This window comes from Cucumis melo, chromosome 11 (assembly GCF_025177605.1).
Source record: "Cucumis melo cultivar AY chromosome 11, USDA_Cmelo_AY_1.0, whole genome shotgun sequence".
Lineage (NCBI taxonomy): Eukaryota > Viridiplantae > Streptophyta > Magnoliopsida > Cucurbitales > Cucurbitaceae > Cucumis > Cucumis melo.
The window spans coordinates 33,428,384-33,448,559 of NC_066867.1; the positions used below are offsets into that span (position 1 = coordinate 33,428,384).

General features: G+C 32.2%; 2 protein-coding genes and 1 non-coding gene across 3 annotated transcripts; 1 reads left to right on the top strand and 2 right to left on the bottom strand.

The window, feature by feature from the left end:
• Positions 1-3,550: 3,550 nt before the first annotated feature.
• Positions 3,551-6,817, top strand: LOC103499010 (plasmodesmata-located protein 8). Its single transcript, XM_008461875.3, has 3 exons — positions 3,551-4,451; positions 6,298-6,405; positions 6,522-6,817. Exons 1-3 carry the CDS (start codon positions 3,677-3,679, stop codon positions 6,527-6,529), a joined length of 891 nt encoding a protein of 296 aa, XP_008460097.1. The 5' UTR covers positions 3,551-3,676; the 3' UTR covers positions 6,530-6,817.
• Positions 6,818-6,997: 180 nt separating this feature from the next.
• Positions 6,998-7,070, bottom strand: TRNAR-CCU (transfer RNA arginine (anticodon CCU)). Its single transcript has one exon. It is a non-coding gene; the product is annotated as a tRNA-Arg (tRNA).
• Positions 7,071-7,961: 891 nt separating this feature from the next.
• Positions 7,962-19,415, bottom strand: LOC103499011 (tubulin-folding cofactor D). Its single transcript, XM_008461876.3, has 17 exons — positions 19,113-19,415; positions 18,113-18,660; positions 17,506-17,608; positions 16,633-16,809; positions 15,792-15,983; positions 15,011-15,127; positions 14,725-14,829; positions 13,828-13,998; positions 13,481-13,696; positions 11,590-11,788; positions 11,295-11,500; positions 10,977-11,201; positions 10,302-10,856; positions 9,938-10,204; positions 9,577-9,618; positions 8,833-9,018; positions 7,962-8,603 (listed from the first exon to the last, which is right to left on the bottom strand). Exons 1-17 carry the CDS (start codon positions 19,299-19,301, stop codon positions 8,310-8,312), a joined length of 3,792 nt encoding a protein of 1,263 aa, XP_008460098.1. The 5' UTR covers positions 19,302-19,415; the 3' UTR covers positions 7,962-8,309.
• Between the last annotated feature and the right edge of the window lie 761 nt (positions 19,416-20,176).

The following is a 20,176-nucleotide window of genomic DNA, read 5'->3' on the forward strand; positions in this document are numbered from 1 at the left end:
TTTAATATTATGATTCGAGAGAAACAAACAATTTGAATCGAATCAATTTGGTTGGTTTTTGTTTGTGTGCATGTGTAATGTCAATGGAAAGTTGAATGTGTATATAACAAATTTTAATTTAGGCTCATATGACTTCAATTTTTTTATTTTCATAATTAATTTTTAATACATATGTATGTATGTATGTATGTATGTATGTATGTATACAACCTAATAAGTTTACAGGGGCTTTGAATCATTCATATAAAACCATATGTCATGATCATGCATATTCTAAAGTGCTCACATTTGAGTATGATTAATTCCACAAGTGGGGAGAAGAATTATGAATAAAGTTGGAAATTTTACTGTATTCTCTTTTTAAAAAAGAAAAAGAAATTGGCAATTTTATCATCTTTATTATTAGTATTATTGTTGTTGTTATTATTATTATCATCATAGGCAAGTTATTGCTTCAAATACAACCTCATAAATTAGGTTTATGTGAATGCTCATTAATCTAAAAAATCATTGTTGTATTATATATCTTGGGCAGTTATTTTTTTTTAACAAAGATAATAATAATTATTCCAAGTATAAAAAAGTCAATTTTAAAATTAATGACCAAGTCAAGATGATTCACAAATCACATGTTGAAGTGAAGGCAAAATCCAAATAAACAAAACAACACATAAGTTATATTAAAAAAGAATAATAAATAAATTATATCCATCTCATCACATCATTATAAATTAAAAGGTTGAACACTCTAACACAGTTAAGTTAATTATGTTTGTATTATAAGTATAAAAAAACTGTAAAGATACCCATAACCATAAACAAAACACATTCATGAGTATTAATACGAGAGATCAAACCTAATTAAATTGACATACATAGGTCAGTAACTAAAAATGTTTGGTTAAGCATCTAATTGTACTTAAGATTTATACCATCTCTATCGATGATTATCATTGATAAAATTAAAAAATTTGTTACATTTTATAAATATTTTTACTAGTTCTTCATTTACGGTAACCTTCAAGATGCATATTTAAACGACTAGGACGAAACTTGGAAGCAAATTTATTGCTTTAGGTGGACATACTTTACTTTGTGATGTTAAAATACCAACTATAGCGTTTTTAGATTTTAATTAGTTGACTCAACTATGAAAACACATACTTTTTTTTTCAAATTTATTATTAAGTTTAAAGTAATGAACAAAAAGAAATACCAAATTTAGTTCAGAAATATAATGTTGTATGTTTATATTTCTAAACCTTCGAACTTATTTTATTTTGTAATCGAAAATTTTTAAAATATAATTTACTTTAATGGTGTGTTTAGAGAACTTGAATTTTCTTTTATTGCCTAACAGGTCATTTATTTATTCCTAAAATTAGAAGACTTTGGTCTCATTAGACATAAAAATCAGTTTCATATTTTATAAATCAAACTAATTTTATAATTACTTTATTTTTATTTTTATGTTTTTGGATAATTATTATTTTGCCATACAATATATTGCATATTTTAATTTAACCAAAAAAAAATTGAGTTTATAACATAAAATACTATATATTTTTAATGTTTTTTAATCTACTTTTAGTGTAATTCTGTATTTTAAAATATCAAATTCACCGATTAAAATTTGTTTTATTCGAAAACGTTGAAAATATAATTTAGATTTTCTACTAAATGAATATTCACTTATTCGCAACAAAAAGTTCTTTAGAATTTGAGTTAGCCAACCAAACATGAAGTTCTATTGAGCTTCAACAGAAAACCTCACACATTAAAATGGGCCTAGCCCATCAAAATTTAATAGTTTGAGATCCAATCTTTAACCGGCCTGGGTAATTAGCTAGGCCCAATTATTTTCTATATTATATATCAAAGAGTGTTGTGTATATATATAAGTTTTGAATTTGTTTACACTTTCTTTTTTCTGTCTATTTTAATTTCAAGTCTACAAAGTTCTTAAATAAAAAAAGTTATTAATTCAAAAACTATTTTTTACTCTTCAATTTTTCTTCTTTTCGTGTTCCATTGGGTCTCATTGTATAATTTTCAAATGTCAATTTTAGTTCTTTTTAAGCCTTTGTTCTTATATACTTTTAAAATATCGATTTCCATTTTTCTGCTTTTAAAAAGTGCTATTTACTTTTTAAAATCATCTATTTTTAAGTACATTTTCTTTAAAATATGTTATAAGATAGAGATAATTGTGCATAAATTGAAAACTAAAAATAAAGTTAATGAGAAACAAAGTATTATTTATTTAATTTATGATGAAAAAGCTTGTTAAATATAATATATTTATTTTATTATATACATTGTTGAATTGTGAAACTAATTATTTAATAAGTTGGGTGTTTATTCATCAATCACATCTCTCATTCAAGTGTATGTGTGAATCCATCCCATTAACAAATGTTGTTATGTACTATGAGTGAAACCATTTTAAAATTTTGCATAATTTAAAACGTTTTTTGAAATCATAACCATACTTTAAAGATGCCATCTCTCTCTCTCTCTCTCTATATATATATATATATATTAATTGTGAATCTTTTAATACACACATACACTATAATGTTTTTGGATGCTAAAGATTCCTTTACCCTAAAATCCTTTTTCTAGTAATAGATTAAAAAACATACTATTGTTATGGTAAATTTAATTATACACGTACACTTTAATATTTTTCTCACTTGTGAACTTGAAAATGGTAAAAGACACACCAATTAGATATTAAAGACGACATTTGCTAATATAACAAGGTCCAAAGTATAACATAAATAATATATTGTAAAATAATTTGTAAATGTAATACAATTTAAATCTAACTTTTCGAAGACTACGAGTGATCAAATATATGGATGAATAAATAAAGTTTTCTATATATATATATTTACAATTTTTTCTAAGTATTATTTTAAGATATCTTTAAAAATATCCTCCAAAACACATATGATTATCTAAGGACGTTTGACATATTATTTTCAAACCTTAAAGGGAAAAGAAAAAAAAAAACAGTGGACATGACTTGTTGCTCTAATACTATGTTCCATCATTTAATTGATTCAAAAGTTGATAGGCTGAGTAATGGTAAATTTATACATACATACACATATATATTATATATATATATATAACAACTTTTCTTTTTCCCAATGCACGACCATCATAAAGCCTATATCAGATTCTGAACAATTAAAAAAAAAAAAATAAAGAAAAAGTTCAATCTTTTTTGAACCAGAAACCCTCATTATCTCTTCAATTTTGAAAAAACACTTGAAGAAAATGCTTTGAAATTTTGAGTAAAATGAAAAAGCTAAGCAATACCTCTCTCTCTCAATTAAAAGTGAGAAAGAAAGAAAGAAGGAAGGAAGGTTAGGGGCCACAAACAAAAACAAAGAGAAAGGTGGTCTTTTCTTAATACTAAAGTCTCCAAAATGAGAATTCAAATGGAAAACCATAAAAAAAAAAAAAAAAACAAACAAACAAACAACAAAAAGTAAAAGAAAAAGAAAAAGTCCACTATATACTCTAAAAAACACACACAACCACAAATCAAAAAGGCCCTAAAAGAAAACAAAGAGAAGAAAGAATTTGTGTGTGTGAGAGAAACTTTGTGAGACCCCCAAAATTCCCCCCATAAAAAAAAAAAAACCACTAAAAATTGATTGTGATGATGATGATGATGAGAAGAAGAAATCTTGAGTTTTACTCCTCAAACAAAACCCTAATTCCCAAACTCTTTTTCCTTCTCTTTTTCTCTTCTTCTTCTGCCTTCCCCATTAGATCTCATCTCATCATTTATGCAGGTTGTTCCAATGAAAAATACCAACCCAATTCCCAATTTGAATCAAATTTTAATTCTTTACTTTCATCAATTGCTTCTTCCTCTTCCCAAATGACTTACAATTCCTTTGCCATTGGAAATGATTCCTCAAATACTATTCAACTTGAAGGAGCAATTTTTGGGCTCTATCAATGTAGAGGAGACTTAGCCACAATTGATTGCTCAAAATGCATACGTAATGGTGTTAGTCAAATTCATTTGGCTTGCCCTTTTTCTTATGGGGCAACCCTACAATTGGAGGGTTGTTATGTGAGATATGAGCACTTTGATTTCTTGGGGAAGTTGGATACCAGTGTGAAGTTCAAGAAGTGTAGTGCGAGCTCAAGTAACGACGTCGAGTTCTTTCGAAGACGGGATGACGTGCTCGCCGATATGCAAGCTGGGGCAGGGGCCGGGAATGGATTTAGGGTTAGTAGTTCAGGGTTGGTTCAAGGTTTTGCTCAATGTTTAGGAGATTTGAGTTCACAAGATTGCTCATCTTGTCTTGCTGATTGTGTTGGGAAGTTGAAAAGTTTGTGCGGATCAGCTGCAGCTGCTGATGTGTTCTTGGGACAGTGTTATGCTCGCTATTGGGCTTCTGGCTTCTACCCTAATTCTTCTGGTAAGCAAAAACCCTAAAGGAAAACTGATTTCTTCTTCTTTTTGCTTTCAGAAAACTAAAACCTTAATTTTTTACATGCAAAAAGTAATTGGTTTTGTTGTCTTCTTCCTAAACTAGCGGTGGTTGCAAAAATAAGCTTAACTCAATTATAAGATAAGAGTATTTAACAACTAAGAAGTTCTATGGTTGAAATATACATACTCTCTATTGTACTAAAAAACTATACTATAGTGGTAACATGAGCATGAGTCTTTTTTTCGAGGATGTTCTCCAAATCATTGGTTAGGTTGGCATAACTCTAAATGCTATGTCTAAGTTTAGTATGTGAGTCTAGCTATCTTAAAAAAACAAAAAAAGGGAGGGAAAAAAAAAGTATGATTACATAAAATTTTTGGTTTTATCAAACTGAATTACTTTTGTTTTTTTAGTATCAATGCAAAGTTGGGTTCAAAAATTATAAACTTTACATATTTTATATCAATTTAATTAAATTCACTTTTGCTTAAATTGTCGTACCAATTTTAACACAAGTTCAAATAATTTCTTCCAAAGTACTCGAACTTACTTTTAAGTTTTTATTGTTATTTATTGATTTTACTTTCATGGTGTCCAAGAAAATGAGATTGTTTTCTAAAGAGAGATTTTATAAAAGACTCCAAAATTTACAAGCAATAATATAATGGGTCAACAAGCAATTCTTTTAATAAAAAGTAAAGCATTTTAGGGCATTTCTTTCTATACTTTAATTTGCTTTCTTTTTAGGCAATTTTAATTTTTCCATTGTTGCTATTCCCCCTACTTATTCCTGCTACTTCTACTTTATGTTACTTTCACTACAAAAATATTTAAATTCTTTGTTTTTCTTTGCTCCTCTCTTAAATCTTAAATTAAATTTTTATTGGGTTTATATATGTATTGGAAAAAGTGTGGTTTGCACTCATTGCAATTATAAATCATTAGGTCAATAATTTGCCACTTTAGCAATGTTTCTTCATCATTCACCCAATCTTGCTTCCAATGATTTTCTCCATATTTTGGCTCCAAAAAGCTCCCACTTACCCCAAAAAAGAAGAAGAAGAAGAAAAAAAAAAACATAACAAAACAAAATAAGTGGGCAAAGAAAAAAGAAAAGGAAAGTTGGATTGTAGAACAATCCCCAATGTTCATTTTTTAAGTGAAAATTTGGGCCCATGAAGTGCATTTTTGTGAGAGGACAAAAAAAAAAAACACTTTTTTTTTTTTTATTGAGTTTTCTTTAACCAAATTTCAAATAAAAAACGATCTCATTATAACATCTATAAGTTTATTAATTTTTAAAAATATTATTTTTGTTTCTAGAATTTAATTAAAAATTGAAGTGATGTTAGCACAAGTATTTCGTTTATGATAAAACAAACATTAATTTGTCTAAATTTGTAATTATTTTCTTTTCGACATTAAGTTAAATCTATAAATTATTCCAAAAAAGTAATGCAAAACAAAGAGATCATATATAAATAATTAACTAGTTCAAAAGACATACCTTCTTTAAAAGAGACGAAATGGTTATTAAACCGAACTAAAATTTTCTTTTCCATTCTCACAAGCCTCACTAAAACCCAACATATCTTGAACTTCCTTTTAGACAAAGGCTTTTAGTGGGGGAGCTTTTCCTTTTTCTCACCAATTCTAAGCCAAAAAACTCTTTTTTTTTTTCTTTATAAAAATGATAAACAATAAAAAAAACCCACATTTAATTTGTTTTGTATACATAAAGACACACCCTCTTTATGTCAACTTCAAACAACCTACCTTCACAAAAGTATAAATTCTCATTCTTTTTTTGGTAATTTGTTTTCGAATTTAGTTTCTCCAAGCGACGACCAAGCGGGTAAAACGGTCGCGATCATCATCGGCGTCGTTGCCGCTCTCGCCATCCTTGTTGTTCTCCTCTCAGTTTGCAGAAGAGCAATGGGTAAATAGAAAAACCAAAACTTTCATCTCTTGTTCATGTCAATTAATTCGCAAATAAGTTCTTCTTTTTTTTTTTTTCACAAGTAATTGTAATTTTATACTATTTGTGAAATGCAGCAAGCTGATGAGAGGAAAAGAAAGAGAGAATTGTGCTCTTTCTCTGCTTTAATGTTAATGGAGAATATATGATGGAGAGAAATGAAAGTTTCCCACAAAAATATTGTTTGTTAAAGAAATATTCTTGTGATGACACACTCTCTTATCTTCAACGAACCCTTTTCTTGGGTTTTTAAATTCTACAATTATTGAAATTAAAATTTGCAAGTGGGGTGCTATTTTTCTATTGTAAAGTGCCACTCTCCAAAAATATCATCAATTTGAAAAGGAAAAGGGCTGCTGCTGCTGATTCTCTATGATCTCTTCATATATTGGCCAACAAAAACTCTATCTAACCCCCTTTTTTAATGTAAAGGTTATTGAATCCATTTAGGTATGCATTGATTAATTGTCCACACAAACATATATACACATATATGATTCTATCTCATAATAATTTGGTATTAACCAATTCTGAAAATTTGTAAAAAGAAAATCGCGCCAGGCAGGGGTCGAACCTACGACTTTCTGCTTAGGAAACAGACGCTCTATCCACTGAGCTACAGGCGCCAATTTGTTATTGCAAAAGCAATAAAACATTTTATCAGAAAAGAGTGAGTCAGAAAAAGGCAATTATAGGGCGCAAAGAATTTGCGAACTTGTACTCCATCCTACCGTCGTCATGAAATAGAATATTCACCTGTCCTCCGGTGCGAAGCGAAACGACTGCGCGACAGCGAAGGAGCTCGATTTGTTTGGAGGTTCGAAGAAAGTCAATTGATAAGGAGAGGAGAGGAGTCATTTCCTTGTTATTTTCTTTTGTATTTTCAAGGAAATTTCTTTCTTTCTTTGTTTCAAAAACATTTTTAAATCAAATAAATAATTTGATCTACCATTTATTGAAACAATAAAAGCCCCGTTAGGTATTAACCAAGCCATGTAGTGAAACTAAAAATAAAAAGGACTTTTCGATGAAATAAAATAAAAAAAAGGTACTTTTTATTTATAGATATTTTTATAAATCTTTGATGTATTGGTATCATTTATATATTAGGATTGAAGATATCTTCCATCTAATCAAATCTAATCTAGGTATATGAAATTTCTAATAAAAAAGATTTTTATCGAATTTATAGATATCCATCGATAATATATAGGCAATAATCTATATATTAGAATGTTGGAATATCTTTTATAATTATATATATATATATATCTAGAATGTTAGACTATCTTCTAGTCATTACTTTTTGATTTTAAAAACTAAGATTGAATTACAAATCGTGTATGATAAACTTTTAAATTTGTAACAGCCGTCTAATAAAAGTTTACTTTTAAATTAACTACACCAATAGATTTGTGAACTTGAAAAGTGACATAATAAAAGATGGAACTCTCAATTTTATGTTTAATTGGTAATTTTGAATGATTTCCTCAATTTTCAATTCAACAACTAAACACTAAATTGAAAGATTGATGATTTTATATAATTATATTGAATAAAATAGTTAACGTACAGAGAGGATAGCCGTATCACAAACCCAACAGCAACCTCTAAATAGATTTTCATCAAATGAACTCATCAAACACAAACTTTGTCTCCCAAGAAAAACTATTTTGATTTGTTATTTTTGATTGAACCCTGCGAGCACCGCTCCTTCCCAAAAGCAAAATTTTAATTTCTGTAAACACTTGTTTACCTCATTTTAATGGATTCACAATACTGCATCAGAATCCAATGGTCAAGGACATACCAGAGCCTACAGGAAAGGAGGAAGAGTCTCAGAAACCAGAGGATGGGTTGAGCTTTTAGAATCCAGTCGACTCGACCAATGACGAATAGGAAGCATTTTCATCTGCGCCTGAAAACCGATTCTTGACTTCCTTTTCAGTAGACGGCACCAAGTTAGTCCTGGGATGTATATCAGTTTCTATTCCAGCAATGTCAGAGAGTTCTCGCCTTTGAAGTTTTGCATTTTCCAAGTCTCCTTCCCAACAAGTGTTGGAAACTATTTCAAGTGCTTCCTCAATCTTATTCTCCGGCACAAAATTCCCATTTTGTAGGAGAACAAGGTAAACTTGTTCGGCGGAAGCTTTCCGAATCTGTGTTCGTTATTTTTTTAATTAGAAACATATTCAAAACAAAAGGGAAGACGCAAAGGCTTGAGGAAATCCGTTTACGTCAGTCACATTCAAATCAGCTGTTAAAGAAAACTGCTCAAGTCAAGCAAAATTCCGGAGTAAAACCAAGCTATATGCTACTCTAGCTTAATAAGGAAAGAAAAGTTATATATTTAAGCTGAGCTCTGCCCTAAAAGTATGGGATACAAACCTTCGGGTATCGGTGGCTAAGGAGAGTGAGAAGATAAGAGAAAGCTCGTGAATTAACGGGTTCTGGAAGTGAAGCAATATAACCAAGTATGGCAATTCCAGCATATAACTTGGAGAAGTCTTTTGAGCCCTTCAATTCAACATCCAAGGAACCCAAAGTGCCATTACAAAAGCTTGATATGTGAACCTGGAATACATCCCGTAGTCAATTACCAATTAGTTTTTACTCTAGTAAGCGAATTGCTTGCGAATATCAAATTGATCATGTAGATGTTACGACCATGAAACATATACAGCAGTGTGTAAGCAAGTATAGCATTACACATGTTCCTAGTGCAAAACTCGGAAGGAGAGAGTACTTATAATCGAGAAATCCACTTTGAAGTCATGAGGTACACGAATGGCTGAGAACGCTTAATTTATAATAATTAAGAAAATATGAATTTATGCATTCGAGCTATTAGTTATAGATAAAAGTTGATAAACTATGTTTATGAGACTAATAAGCAATTACTTGCCACTTTTTGGACTAAAGTACGCTATCGTAATTTCAAAAAACATGTTAAACCAGAAATGCTCCTCTACCCATCAGAATGTGGCAACTGGCACCAGTAAGTCGCTGAAAGACGATGGTAATGACAATATATAAAACAAAAAAAATAGATATCCAATGAGAAAAAAAGATTTGGGCACCAGCATGCAGATTACTAGAGGGAAATTAAGATTAGAGATGAAAATAACATACCTCCATGTTCAATATCCTTTTGCTGAAAAGAATCTCAATAGTCTGAAATAGATAATAGAATATCAAAATTAGAAGTGTAATAATATCAGGAAAACAAATCAAATTTCTATGCAAGGAGAGGGCCATAATCTGAACTAAGCAAATGAGCAAAAAGATAAAATAAAATAATAAATAAAACTGAAGGCTTCAAGTGTCTTCATACGATATAATAATCTCACCAGCCGAAATCTTACTTATTAGAAAATACTACTACTAATAATAATTTACTTAACTGAACTCAATCACAGAGCAAAATCACCTCCATGATAGAAAATTCAGTAATTTATCAAAGTTCTTTAGCAGGATTGTCATAGTAAATTACCTTGAAAGTTGGAACAATGACTCTATCACATCTCTTATATCTTTGAAGGATCCAAAGAAGATCTGTAAAGAGCATACCCTTCCTAGAACTTTCATCCTGGTCTCCAATTGCATCTCCTTCAAGATATTCCATCAAAGCAGACATCGATGCCTTGCTTAATGAATCTTGCATACCACCAATAGAGATAACCAACCCAGACATTACAGTTTTACTATAACAACCAAATTGCAGCAGCCGTACAAAACGTGGATATGATACTGCAGGTACCTACATGGAAGTTGATTGTGCAGAACATCAGCAACAAATTCTCACCCTTGATGAAAAAAAGAACTTACACCTTCTGAAACAAGTTATCAGAACTCACCCCCCACTTCATATCTTGATCATCAGGAACAATCTTTTCTAAGATTTCTCGGAAAGGTATATGTGGAACATGGATAATCTTGTTGTATAATATCCTTTGAAGAATGGTCGCTGCTGCTTCTCTTAATTTGTCCAGCTTCTCTACAGCTTGTTTGCAAATTCCTCCCACTAAACTAGTGGCCATTGTTGAATCAAAGAAGGAAGTAGTTTGGTCTTTCTCAGCCTTCTCACAGTGAAGAGTCTCTGGTTCAGAACCAACTCCATTTAATGTTTTGGTGAAGACACAAGAACCCCTCGCACAAAGAATATATGTACATTTCTCAAGGCCATTCATAGCAGCCTCGCGAACCCAAGAACCAACATCACCTCTGTTATCAACAGAGTAGTCATCAAGAGCTTTAAATAAACTTGTCATTACTTCATCCTTGATTAGACATAGCAATGGTATGCCATCCTCGTTTGAGCATTCTCTTCCTTGAACTAATGTTTCACATACTGAAACAAGTCCTCTAACAGCATCCACTCGTGCTTCAGCATCCCTGTCATCAGGGTTCTCCTGCAAAAATGCACAACGTTTACAGAGGGAAATTACATTTTGTCCAAGAAGAAAAAGGGAAACGATTTCTCTATCCCAATTTTCATATGAAAATTGAAAATATAGCTTTTATCACAGCACCTCAATTGCACATGCGCAACAAAGTTTCATAACCACATCTTTCCACCTGTTGGCCAATAATTCATAAGGCAAAACGCTTAACGCTAGAGCAGATCCCCTTCTTACAGCCACGTTGGGATCTTTCAACTGTTCCAAGTATTTTGTGGTTATATTACCAGATTTGCCTGTGTCTGCGGCCACTAGATATGCTGGCACAAATGGTTTCAAAGATTTAACAGCAGCATTCTGCAGACCATAATCAAATAAACTATTCACAAAACTATCAAATAGATATGAATTAGAAACAAGCAAGCATTTCACAGACTAAAGACTAATCACCTGAATTTGTGAATTAGGATGTCTCAAATTCTCATTGAGGGCATCAAGCAACATTCGCTTTGTTTTTTCCAACAATGGCAAATGAGATAAAGAAATACACTCAATGAAACGTGAGACAGCTGCTCGCATTATCTCTCCACCCTTTCCACGATATAGCCGAGCCTTTTCAATAGCAGGAACAATGCCAGCCACACGTTTCTGTATATCTGTAAACAACAGTTAGAGGGAAGAGTGGATTGAGTGGCCTAAACATAAAGCTGTGCACTTAAGTCGACGAATTAAGTTTAATACAAACCAGAGGGAAGAATATGCCCGCATTGATGTAAAGATAAAACAACTTCACCCACGGCTAATGTTGCACCATGCCGCATGCACAAATCAGATGATAGAGTGCAAGGAATTAACTTCTCTACAGCATAGCTTGCAAAATATTCAGGATCATATTTTACAAGGGCAGAAAGGGCATCTGCAGCAAGTTCTCTCAAGCCTTTATCCTGCAACACACAAACCATGAGTAATAAGCCATTAAAACAGCCCATTAAAACTGAGAACACGTCATTATGTATGCTACTTAAGATAAATTGAACTTCTTATTTCATGAATCACATGCTGAGAATTAAATTCTGTATTCGAGAATTATCAACCACAAGAGTCAACAGATTGGGAGAGATCCCTTAATTCTGAAACTTATAAGAGCCAATAACCTGAAAATTTAAATTTACCATGAGCATCCTATAAAATAAAATGTGTAGAGACAAATATGGTCCCAAAGTCAAATCATTGACAGTAGAAAAGATACATCTTCTGGTTAAAACATCAACGAAATCAAGAATGACCAAATGTATTATAATTATGGAAAGAAAAGCCAATATGGAGTTAATTTTCTTTCAAAGACAAAAAGAAAAATCAATCATCAATTTTGAACTACTTGTAATTGTTAACTTAATTCAATCTCCATTCCTTATTGCCAAAAAAAGATCGTCTACAAAATTTGAGAAGCACACTATATATTAATCAACACCAATCATGTAATGCCAACAATTCTTGAACAACGGTGTATAAAAAAATTAGACACTTTCTTTATCTCATATTTTTTACGCTTGTTTGGATTGCAGATATTGTTTCATGAATTTGGACATTAAATATCTAGATTTTAAATTTTTTTGTTTGGATATGCTCATATGCATGATAATTAATGTTAATGCTTGTGTTGTTTTTGCAGGCTTTGTTAATGAGATTTCAAATAACATGCTTATAACTAGCCCAAAATTAAAAATGGCCAAAAAATTTGTCAAAATAAATAAATAAATAAAAGTTTTATATCTATACAAATAAAAGTGTTATATTTCAACCGCATTTAAAAACAAAAGATTCAAGTATGAATTAACTCTATCTAATTTTTTGTCCTCTTTTACCTTTATTTTATTTACTTTTTGGCTTTTATTGATGAGCACTATGCGTATATTAAAACAATTTAAAAGCTACATATAAATCTCACTCCTACATATATCAAATTAGATTTTTTACTCTCTCGTGTCATCCTACTGAAGTATCCTTTTTTATTTTTATAAGGAGGAAAAAAAAACCCACACTTTAGAAGGGTAAAAAGTTTCACGATCGAAGATGCTAAGGAACATTTTATCCCCCTACAATTAATACCTAGGTTTTAAATTTTCAAAAAACATAAAACAAACATGGATAATATTTATCCATCTCAAAACTCAAGCATGACAACATTTTCCAGGAGATAAGGAAAAATCAAGAATGACTACATGAAAACAAACATTGGCTTCCTAGATTATAACTACCATAACAAAACAGAAAGTCAGAAATCAACATATGGTTGGGTGCCAAAGCCACAGATGAATATAAGGTCCAGGGAAACATAATCTTAACGAAGCACGTGACCTGTACCAAAATACAAAGAGAAACATCTATAATATGATGGTAGTTTCACATTAAAATGCTATGTCGACCTAAAGCTAACAAAAATGTCTACTCATTTTTTCCCCAGTGGATAACAGACTGTGATGTGGTAGGATTCAAGTAAATTAGGGTACTTTAGTCAAACCCTTAGTTAAGTAAATGAAGTAGTAGGATTTGATCAAAGTACCCTAATTTACTCTAATCCTTAAATTCCATTAAAAAGAAAAACGGAAAAGTATGTTGAAAAAGTTAAGGAATACCCAATGACATATTTTGTTGCACAGCAGTTCATCAATGAACGGAAGAAGATACCCCTCATATTGCGCTATACACACAGCAACTTTCAGGTATGAAGTTACTCGAGACGCAAGTGAAAAATAGTCAGCAGAATTCACTATATCAATCCCGTGTGGATAATTCCCTTGTCTTCCAACATTTTCCTGAAAAGCTGCTGCAGCTGCTCTTCTACAGTTAACCTAAGCATCACATTTTGGAACTGCGTCAATTAGAAGATAAAACAGAAACAATAACACCTCTGAATAGAAACAATAATTTCAGAGTTAGGTAGTGGTCGAAAATTAAAATTAATAAGTTTACAGTTTAACACCTCACGATCATAACAAGCAACTGTTAAGAGGTGAGGAGCGAGTTGTTTCAAAATTTCTCTCATGTCTGTGTGATGATAGGCACGGCCAAATGCCCAACAAACATATGCAGCAGCATCGCGCACATGAGAACCAACACTATGTGGACCTCTTCGAATATCATAATGCAATGCCTGTCAAAAAATTTAAATCTCATCAGTAATAAAAAGAATAGCAGGAAAATAAGTCATAAAATTCCTTCAGCCCCATCTTGATCACCAATATAAGTTATATAACTGCCATTGGCATCCCCACCATAGCCACCTCGACCACCAGCCCACCAACATGCCATAAATTCATAACATCTCAAATACCACATCTTCTTCACCACCACCTCTTTTCCATTCTACCACCATATCCACATCATCCTCATCCTCGAAGACCAACTTGGACAGATCGACAATCTTGGAATAGTTGTCAAATTCCACCTCAATCACAAACTCAACCTCCTCTCCAACATCAAGATTTCAAAACTCCTCAAATTTGATGGATTTGGAGAAAAATGTATCTCCTTCCTTGACTCAAAAAGATGAAGTCATATGATAGGAAGAATATTAGGATAACCTAAAGCATGTTAAAAATTAGCCACGGAATTGGTCATAAATAGGTATGAAGGTAGCAATAGTTCAGTTGGTTTGAGCTTGAGTAAGCTCAAGGAGGACCTTAGAATTATCAGAAGAGTTATTGTAGTTTTTTTTTTCTCTCTCTCTCTCTTTCAATACAATTCAAGTTTTCTGGTTCCTATCAAATGCCTTATCACGCATCTTTGATGCCTTCTCCTCCACTTAGTGAAAGGTCTTCATTTCTTAACCCAAAAGAAAGTGATAACAAAGCAGAAATTGGTGAATAATAAATACAACCTTCACAACTATAGGTACAACTTGTGGAAGACTACAAGGTAAGAGCAATCCTCTGCGAGCCAACTCCGCTAGTGCCAAGCAACCTCCATGCCATGAACCATCACCCTAAGAAATTACAGCATGTTAGTTGTCACAACCAAACCAACTCTATCTCTATAAATTAGTCAGAACATCCTAACACATTTCGCACTAGAAACTCTAACAAAACCTCGATAATAATTGGGCTTTTGCAAGAGGGGATTTGGGAAGGGGAGGCGGTTTCAAGAAATAATGCATATGCAAGTACCTCTCCTGGTGAAAATAGTTCCAATATGGATGACAAAACCTCTTCTGAAAGTGTAGATGTAAGACGAGAAGTTACACGGCCTAAGCCCTTAGCAGCTGACCATCGAACAACAGTGTCCTGGGATCACATGCCATGCCACATTAATAATGTAAAAGCTAGATATTAAACCATGATGCAGACACAGAAAACTGCAAGGAAATCTATGAATATGAATTACTCATCAGTGACATGATAAACGCCTAAAAGGCTAGTCCTTAGCCTCCAAAAACAAGTTCAACGTCAAATTCAACAGAATAGAAGTTGTGGCATGTAGATAATGTTTGTTCCTCAGGCCTTACACATCTGGAGTTCTATACCTCCTAATTACCAGAATTTGGAAAGTTAAAGATGATAAGACAGAAATTGATATCAACAAAAAGACTAAAATTGATAAATATTACTCATCATCAAACCTCTAAGTTTAAGGGCACATTCATATAAAAAATGCCCAACTCTGCAATAAAATCAAATCCCTAATAAATCAGTAAGCTTACAGGATCATATATGAATTGTTCTTAGTTGCATTAGAAATGGTTTGAATCAACCAACTCCCAAGACGGGGAAAAACAAGGAGATTTAAAGCTACTGTTCCCAAAGATAAGTCCCAAGGTATGACGTAGACTTAACCATGTTTAAGTTATGAAGAAAAGAAAAGTGAGAGCATCGAGCAAGCAATCCAAGTTTCTATCAGTTAGCTACTTGAATAAAATCATACTATCAAGATCCCAGCTTTTGTACATACTGTATCTTTCAATCCAGTGAGCAACATTTCAATAATCTCTTCTATAATTTCAGGGACTTCCATGTCTTCATCTTCCAAGCTCGTGGAACCTTGACAGACGTTAGACAGCTCAACAGTATTAATAGAACTGCAATTATGTGTTCCTACGGACATAGTAGCAGAAATATTGTCACCAAGGGAGCTGGTTCTACTCTGGTTCATATAACATAAGGAACTTGTTAAAGTACTTCAAACTGTAGAAACAGTGATCAAACAAACAATTTAAGAACCTCCAAATGAAGAAAGCCATGTGAATCAAGTCAAAACTACGAAGAAGTTAAGAATCAGATGGTAAAATGTAAAAGAGAAAAAGGAATGGTCTAAACATAATCCAACCTAAAGCAATCCTGCATAACACTCATCGGGAGGAGCATTTCACTTGTCAGAACAGCAAGGATGGGTGTGTAGTGATCAACAAAATTTCACCATACCCCCAGGGGAAAGGCAAAACATGAAGCTCATAAATTAAAACACATTTTCCAAGAAAAGAGTACAAAGTAATTCATTTATAAAATAACAAACATGGAAGATCATGAATATAGATGAAAGATACTTTTTCATATAGCTTCTTTTTTTTCTTTTTAGTGAGAAACTAAGCTTTGATGGAGAAACATGAAAGAATAACAAGTGCATGAAAAAAGAAAGCACAACAAAAAATGAGAGTCCAAGAACCAAATACAAAAAGCACTATAATCCAACAAAATCATAATTACAAAAAGGACTATTGAGTGACACCCATTGAGAAATATTTATTCTGTTCATTACAAAGTAGAAACTGGAGTAAAAGAGTTTCATTACTCACCACATAATGCCATGAAGCTGCACGATGAGGCAAGCAAGTAAGACCAATTCGCTGAGTTAATTTCAGCAAATATTTGCGAAGTAATGGACTTCGAACAGCAGTGTTGGACTTTATCAGCATTGAGGTGTCATTCCAAACTTGAGGTACGACATCAAGCAAAAGTTTTCTATCACCAGTCTGTCTTTGATAAATAAAACATAAGTGACCTAAATCCTTAGCTAGATAATGTAAGATAATTATAAAATTTTACAATCCAAAAGAATTTAGCATTGAGATCAACAGCTTGCTTTCATATCAAATTGCAAGCGAAACAAAGCTACATTATCGTTGATTCTCTTTGCATGATTGCTAAGGATATCTCAAGAATTTTTTACCCAACCATACAAAGTCGGTCCATAACTCCATAGATAGGAGAGTAGCACATTTTATATATATATATAGAGAGAGAGAGAGAGAAAAAAAAAAAAGGAACATAGGATTGCATTAAAAGTATAATGGAATTAGGAGGATCAGGTATTCTCTCTTTTAAAAAAAAGGCAAAGAAAAATTATGAAACAAATAACAAATCCCAACAACATAAATAATTTTTTTAAGAAACTTAAAATAAACCTCAAAAACATAACAAAAAAATCTCAGAATTACAATCTAAGTCCAAAATTTACAAATCTACGTCGAGAAGGGCAAGAAAATTAGCAGCTAAATTAGCATGTATTTTCACTAATCAGTTAAGTTCAGCATTGCAGTTTTAGTTCTTCAACCAAAAAATATATGAATAAAACATAAAAAGTATAACAATAAAATAGAACAAAAAATTATTGTCTACTTCACTATATAATCCTTTTCTGTTGAACTTGAAACAAAAGAAACAAAAACCTTGAAAATGGAAGCTAGCGCTCCTGTAGCACCAAGCAACCGAAATTGGTTCATGATATCATTTGTTGTAGTAGATAAGGCCTCGTGCGTCCATCCAATAAAGCTGGCGTCAACAAATAAGTTTAGTTAGCACATTGTAGCTTTGAGTATGAACAAAAAAATGTAACACAATTCAGCAAGTGAACTCGTAGGAAAACTAACTAAAATTTGTGTAACTAATCCCTATCAAATGCACTCATTTGTTGTAAATTAAATTACATATCATTCAACAGATCAAATATTCTCGACACTAAAAAGTTCATTTTGGTTAAATTGTTATTTATATCTGAAATAACAAGAAAGCAATAAGTAGATGAAAATAAAAATGAAACTGGCACCCAATTTTCAGATTATCTTAGATTAAGAAAATGAATAAACAAGTTGTAGTATAAACAGTACTATAACTTCTAAAGAGAAACCATGAATTTTGTTTGATTCGATAATAAAATCAACATGTAAGAGGCAACTTCCATGTAGAATGTGATACTATCCACCAGTAACAAAGTTATTCAAATTGAATAACATGATTCACAATTGAAACTATGATTTCAAAAAAAATACGATGGACCTGATAAAAGCCTTAGGCATATCCGGACGTGTTAAGAGCCTCGCAACCAACAATCCAGCCATTGCTCGCATAGGCCCCGCACTTGAAAGGTAATCCTTGCAGAAGCTTATTATTCTCAACACTAATGGAGCCGGTTCAAAATCAGCTAAATTGTTCGTGTTGGATAAGCTCGAATCGACCGAGGAAATATCAAATGGAACCAACACAAGTATTGAAAGCCACAAAAGTATCACACATTGAGCCTCCATCTCACCAGTACTCTCTTGTCGTGATGAGGTCACAGAGTTTGTATTTTGACATCTCTCCAAAAGTGACACAGCAAGTTCCAGATCAGAAACCTGATGTGGAAAGAACCTGATAACAGCCTTGTACCCACAGACGGTAACTAGAGTATAGATGATGATGCATATTGGCTTTATTACTTCAAGTAATTTTTCGGAATCTACACCAAGTGCAGTTGCTTTTGAACAAACGAGAGACATCAAAGGAGAGACTATGATCTCCAAGTAGGGTTCTACCAACTGACCCTGTTCTTGATACTTGTCCATCTGTTGAATAAGAAGATAATTTTCAGGATACCAAGAAATATACATTCCACAAAAAAAAAAAAAAAAAAAAAAAAAAAAACTAAGATTAGTTTCAATTTCCAAACGTAATGAAGGAAACTTTTCAAAATAAAACACACATATTTTCAACAGTTTACTTGTCCCGGACAGGAGCCCAGTATACATCTCTACTGAAAATCCTATCCAACTCACTGAGACTAGCTTGCAGCTGGTGTTCAGTCAATACAACCCAAATTTTGAAATAACCCAAATAAACCAATGATTCCATTTTCATTTCAATGGATCTCAGAAATACGCACTTTACTTGACAATTTAAACGTTAATTAGATCAGAGCTAAAAGCTAAACAGCCACCAATTCACTAGAAGTTTCCAATCCGCAAATGCGAAATACGATCCTGACACGTAATGAAAGAGAGTTCAGGAAAAAGATTACAATGGATCGGATCTTGTGGACGGATGAGATGTCGGAGACGCGTCCATTGGAAACGATGTCATCGAGAATGGACTTTACGAGCTTCCATTCTTGAAGGAAGTACTTCTGGATTACCCTCTCCTTTGATTCGTGCTCGTCGTCTTCGTCGTATGTCGTCATTCCGTCGACCTCCTCATTCTTTGCCGCCATGTTCAGATAAGTAGAAGCTCAGTTTCCCGCCTGCTTTACTGAGCTTTTCAATTTTGTCGGAAAATAATGGTAAATTGCCAGAAATATGATATCTCGCAGAGGGTTAAAGACTTATGGGATTAATTTGTCAAAAATAAATAAATTAAATCGAATTAATAATAATAATAATAATAATAATAAATGGGAGATGAAATGTCCACGTTGCCCTTGGTTAAATAAGACGCTGAATGGAAAAAGTGCAACGGTGTAGAAGTGCTTTTGCACATATGACCCTTTCTAGTGTCCCAGACGAAATTTGGCCCAATGTTTAAATTTGTTTTACTTGCGTTACCCGCGTGTGATAGTATCATCTTATCTTCAAACCATGCGCAGCTGAACTCGACGAATTCTTGCTTCTCTTAGCTTCTAGTTTCTTCTTCTAATTTCTCATCGAATAGTTTTTCTTTTATGTTTTCTCGTGATGATTTTTTTTTTTTTATATCTTCTCGTTATAGTTTCTAGTTTGTTTTTTCTCTGATATTTTATCTGACTTCTCTTTCTATCTTTTCGCTCCATTTTCTAGCTTGTTTTTCTAGATCCTCGTTAAGCATATTTCCTTTCATATTTGTTTGTTATAACTTATCCATGTAGTTTCTCAGCATTTTTCGTAAGTAGATTTTCAATCCATTCTCTACATTTTTAAATATAAATTTGTTATCAAAAAACAATATAACAATTATAAAGAAGTTTCGAATCCAAAAAATACATTGACAAGATGGTAAAAGGAAAATATGGAAGGTTGAGAGAATGGCTGACATGAAAAATAACCACTAAACTATCTATAAATATTAAAAATTAAATTATTATTTTTTATATATATTATATAAAGACAATAA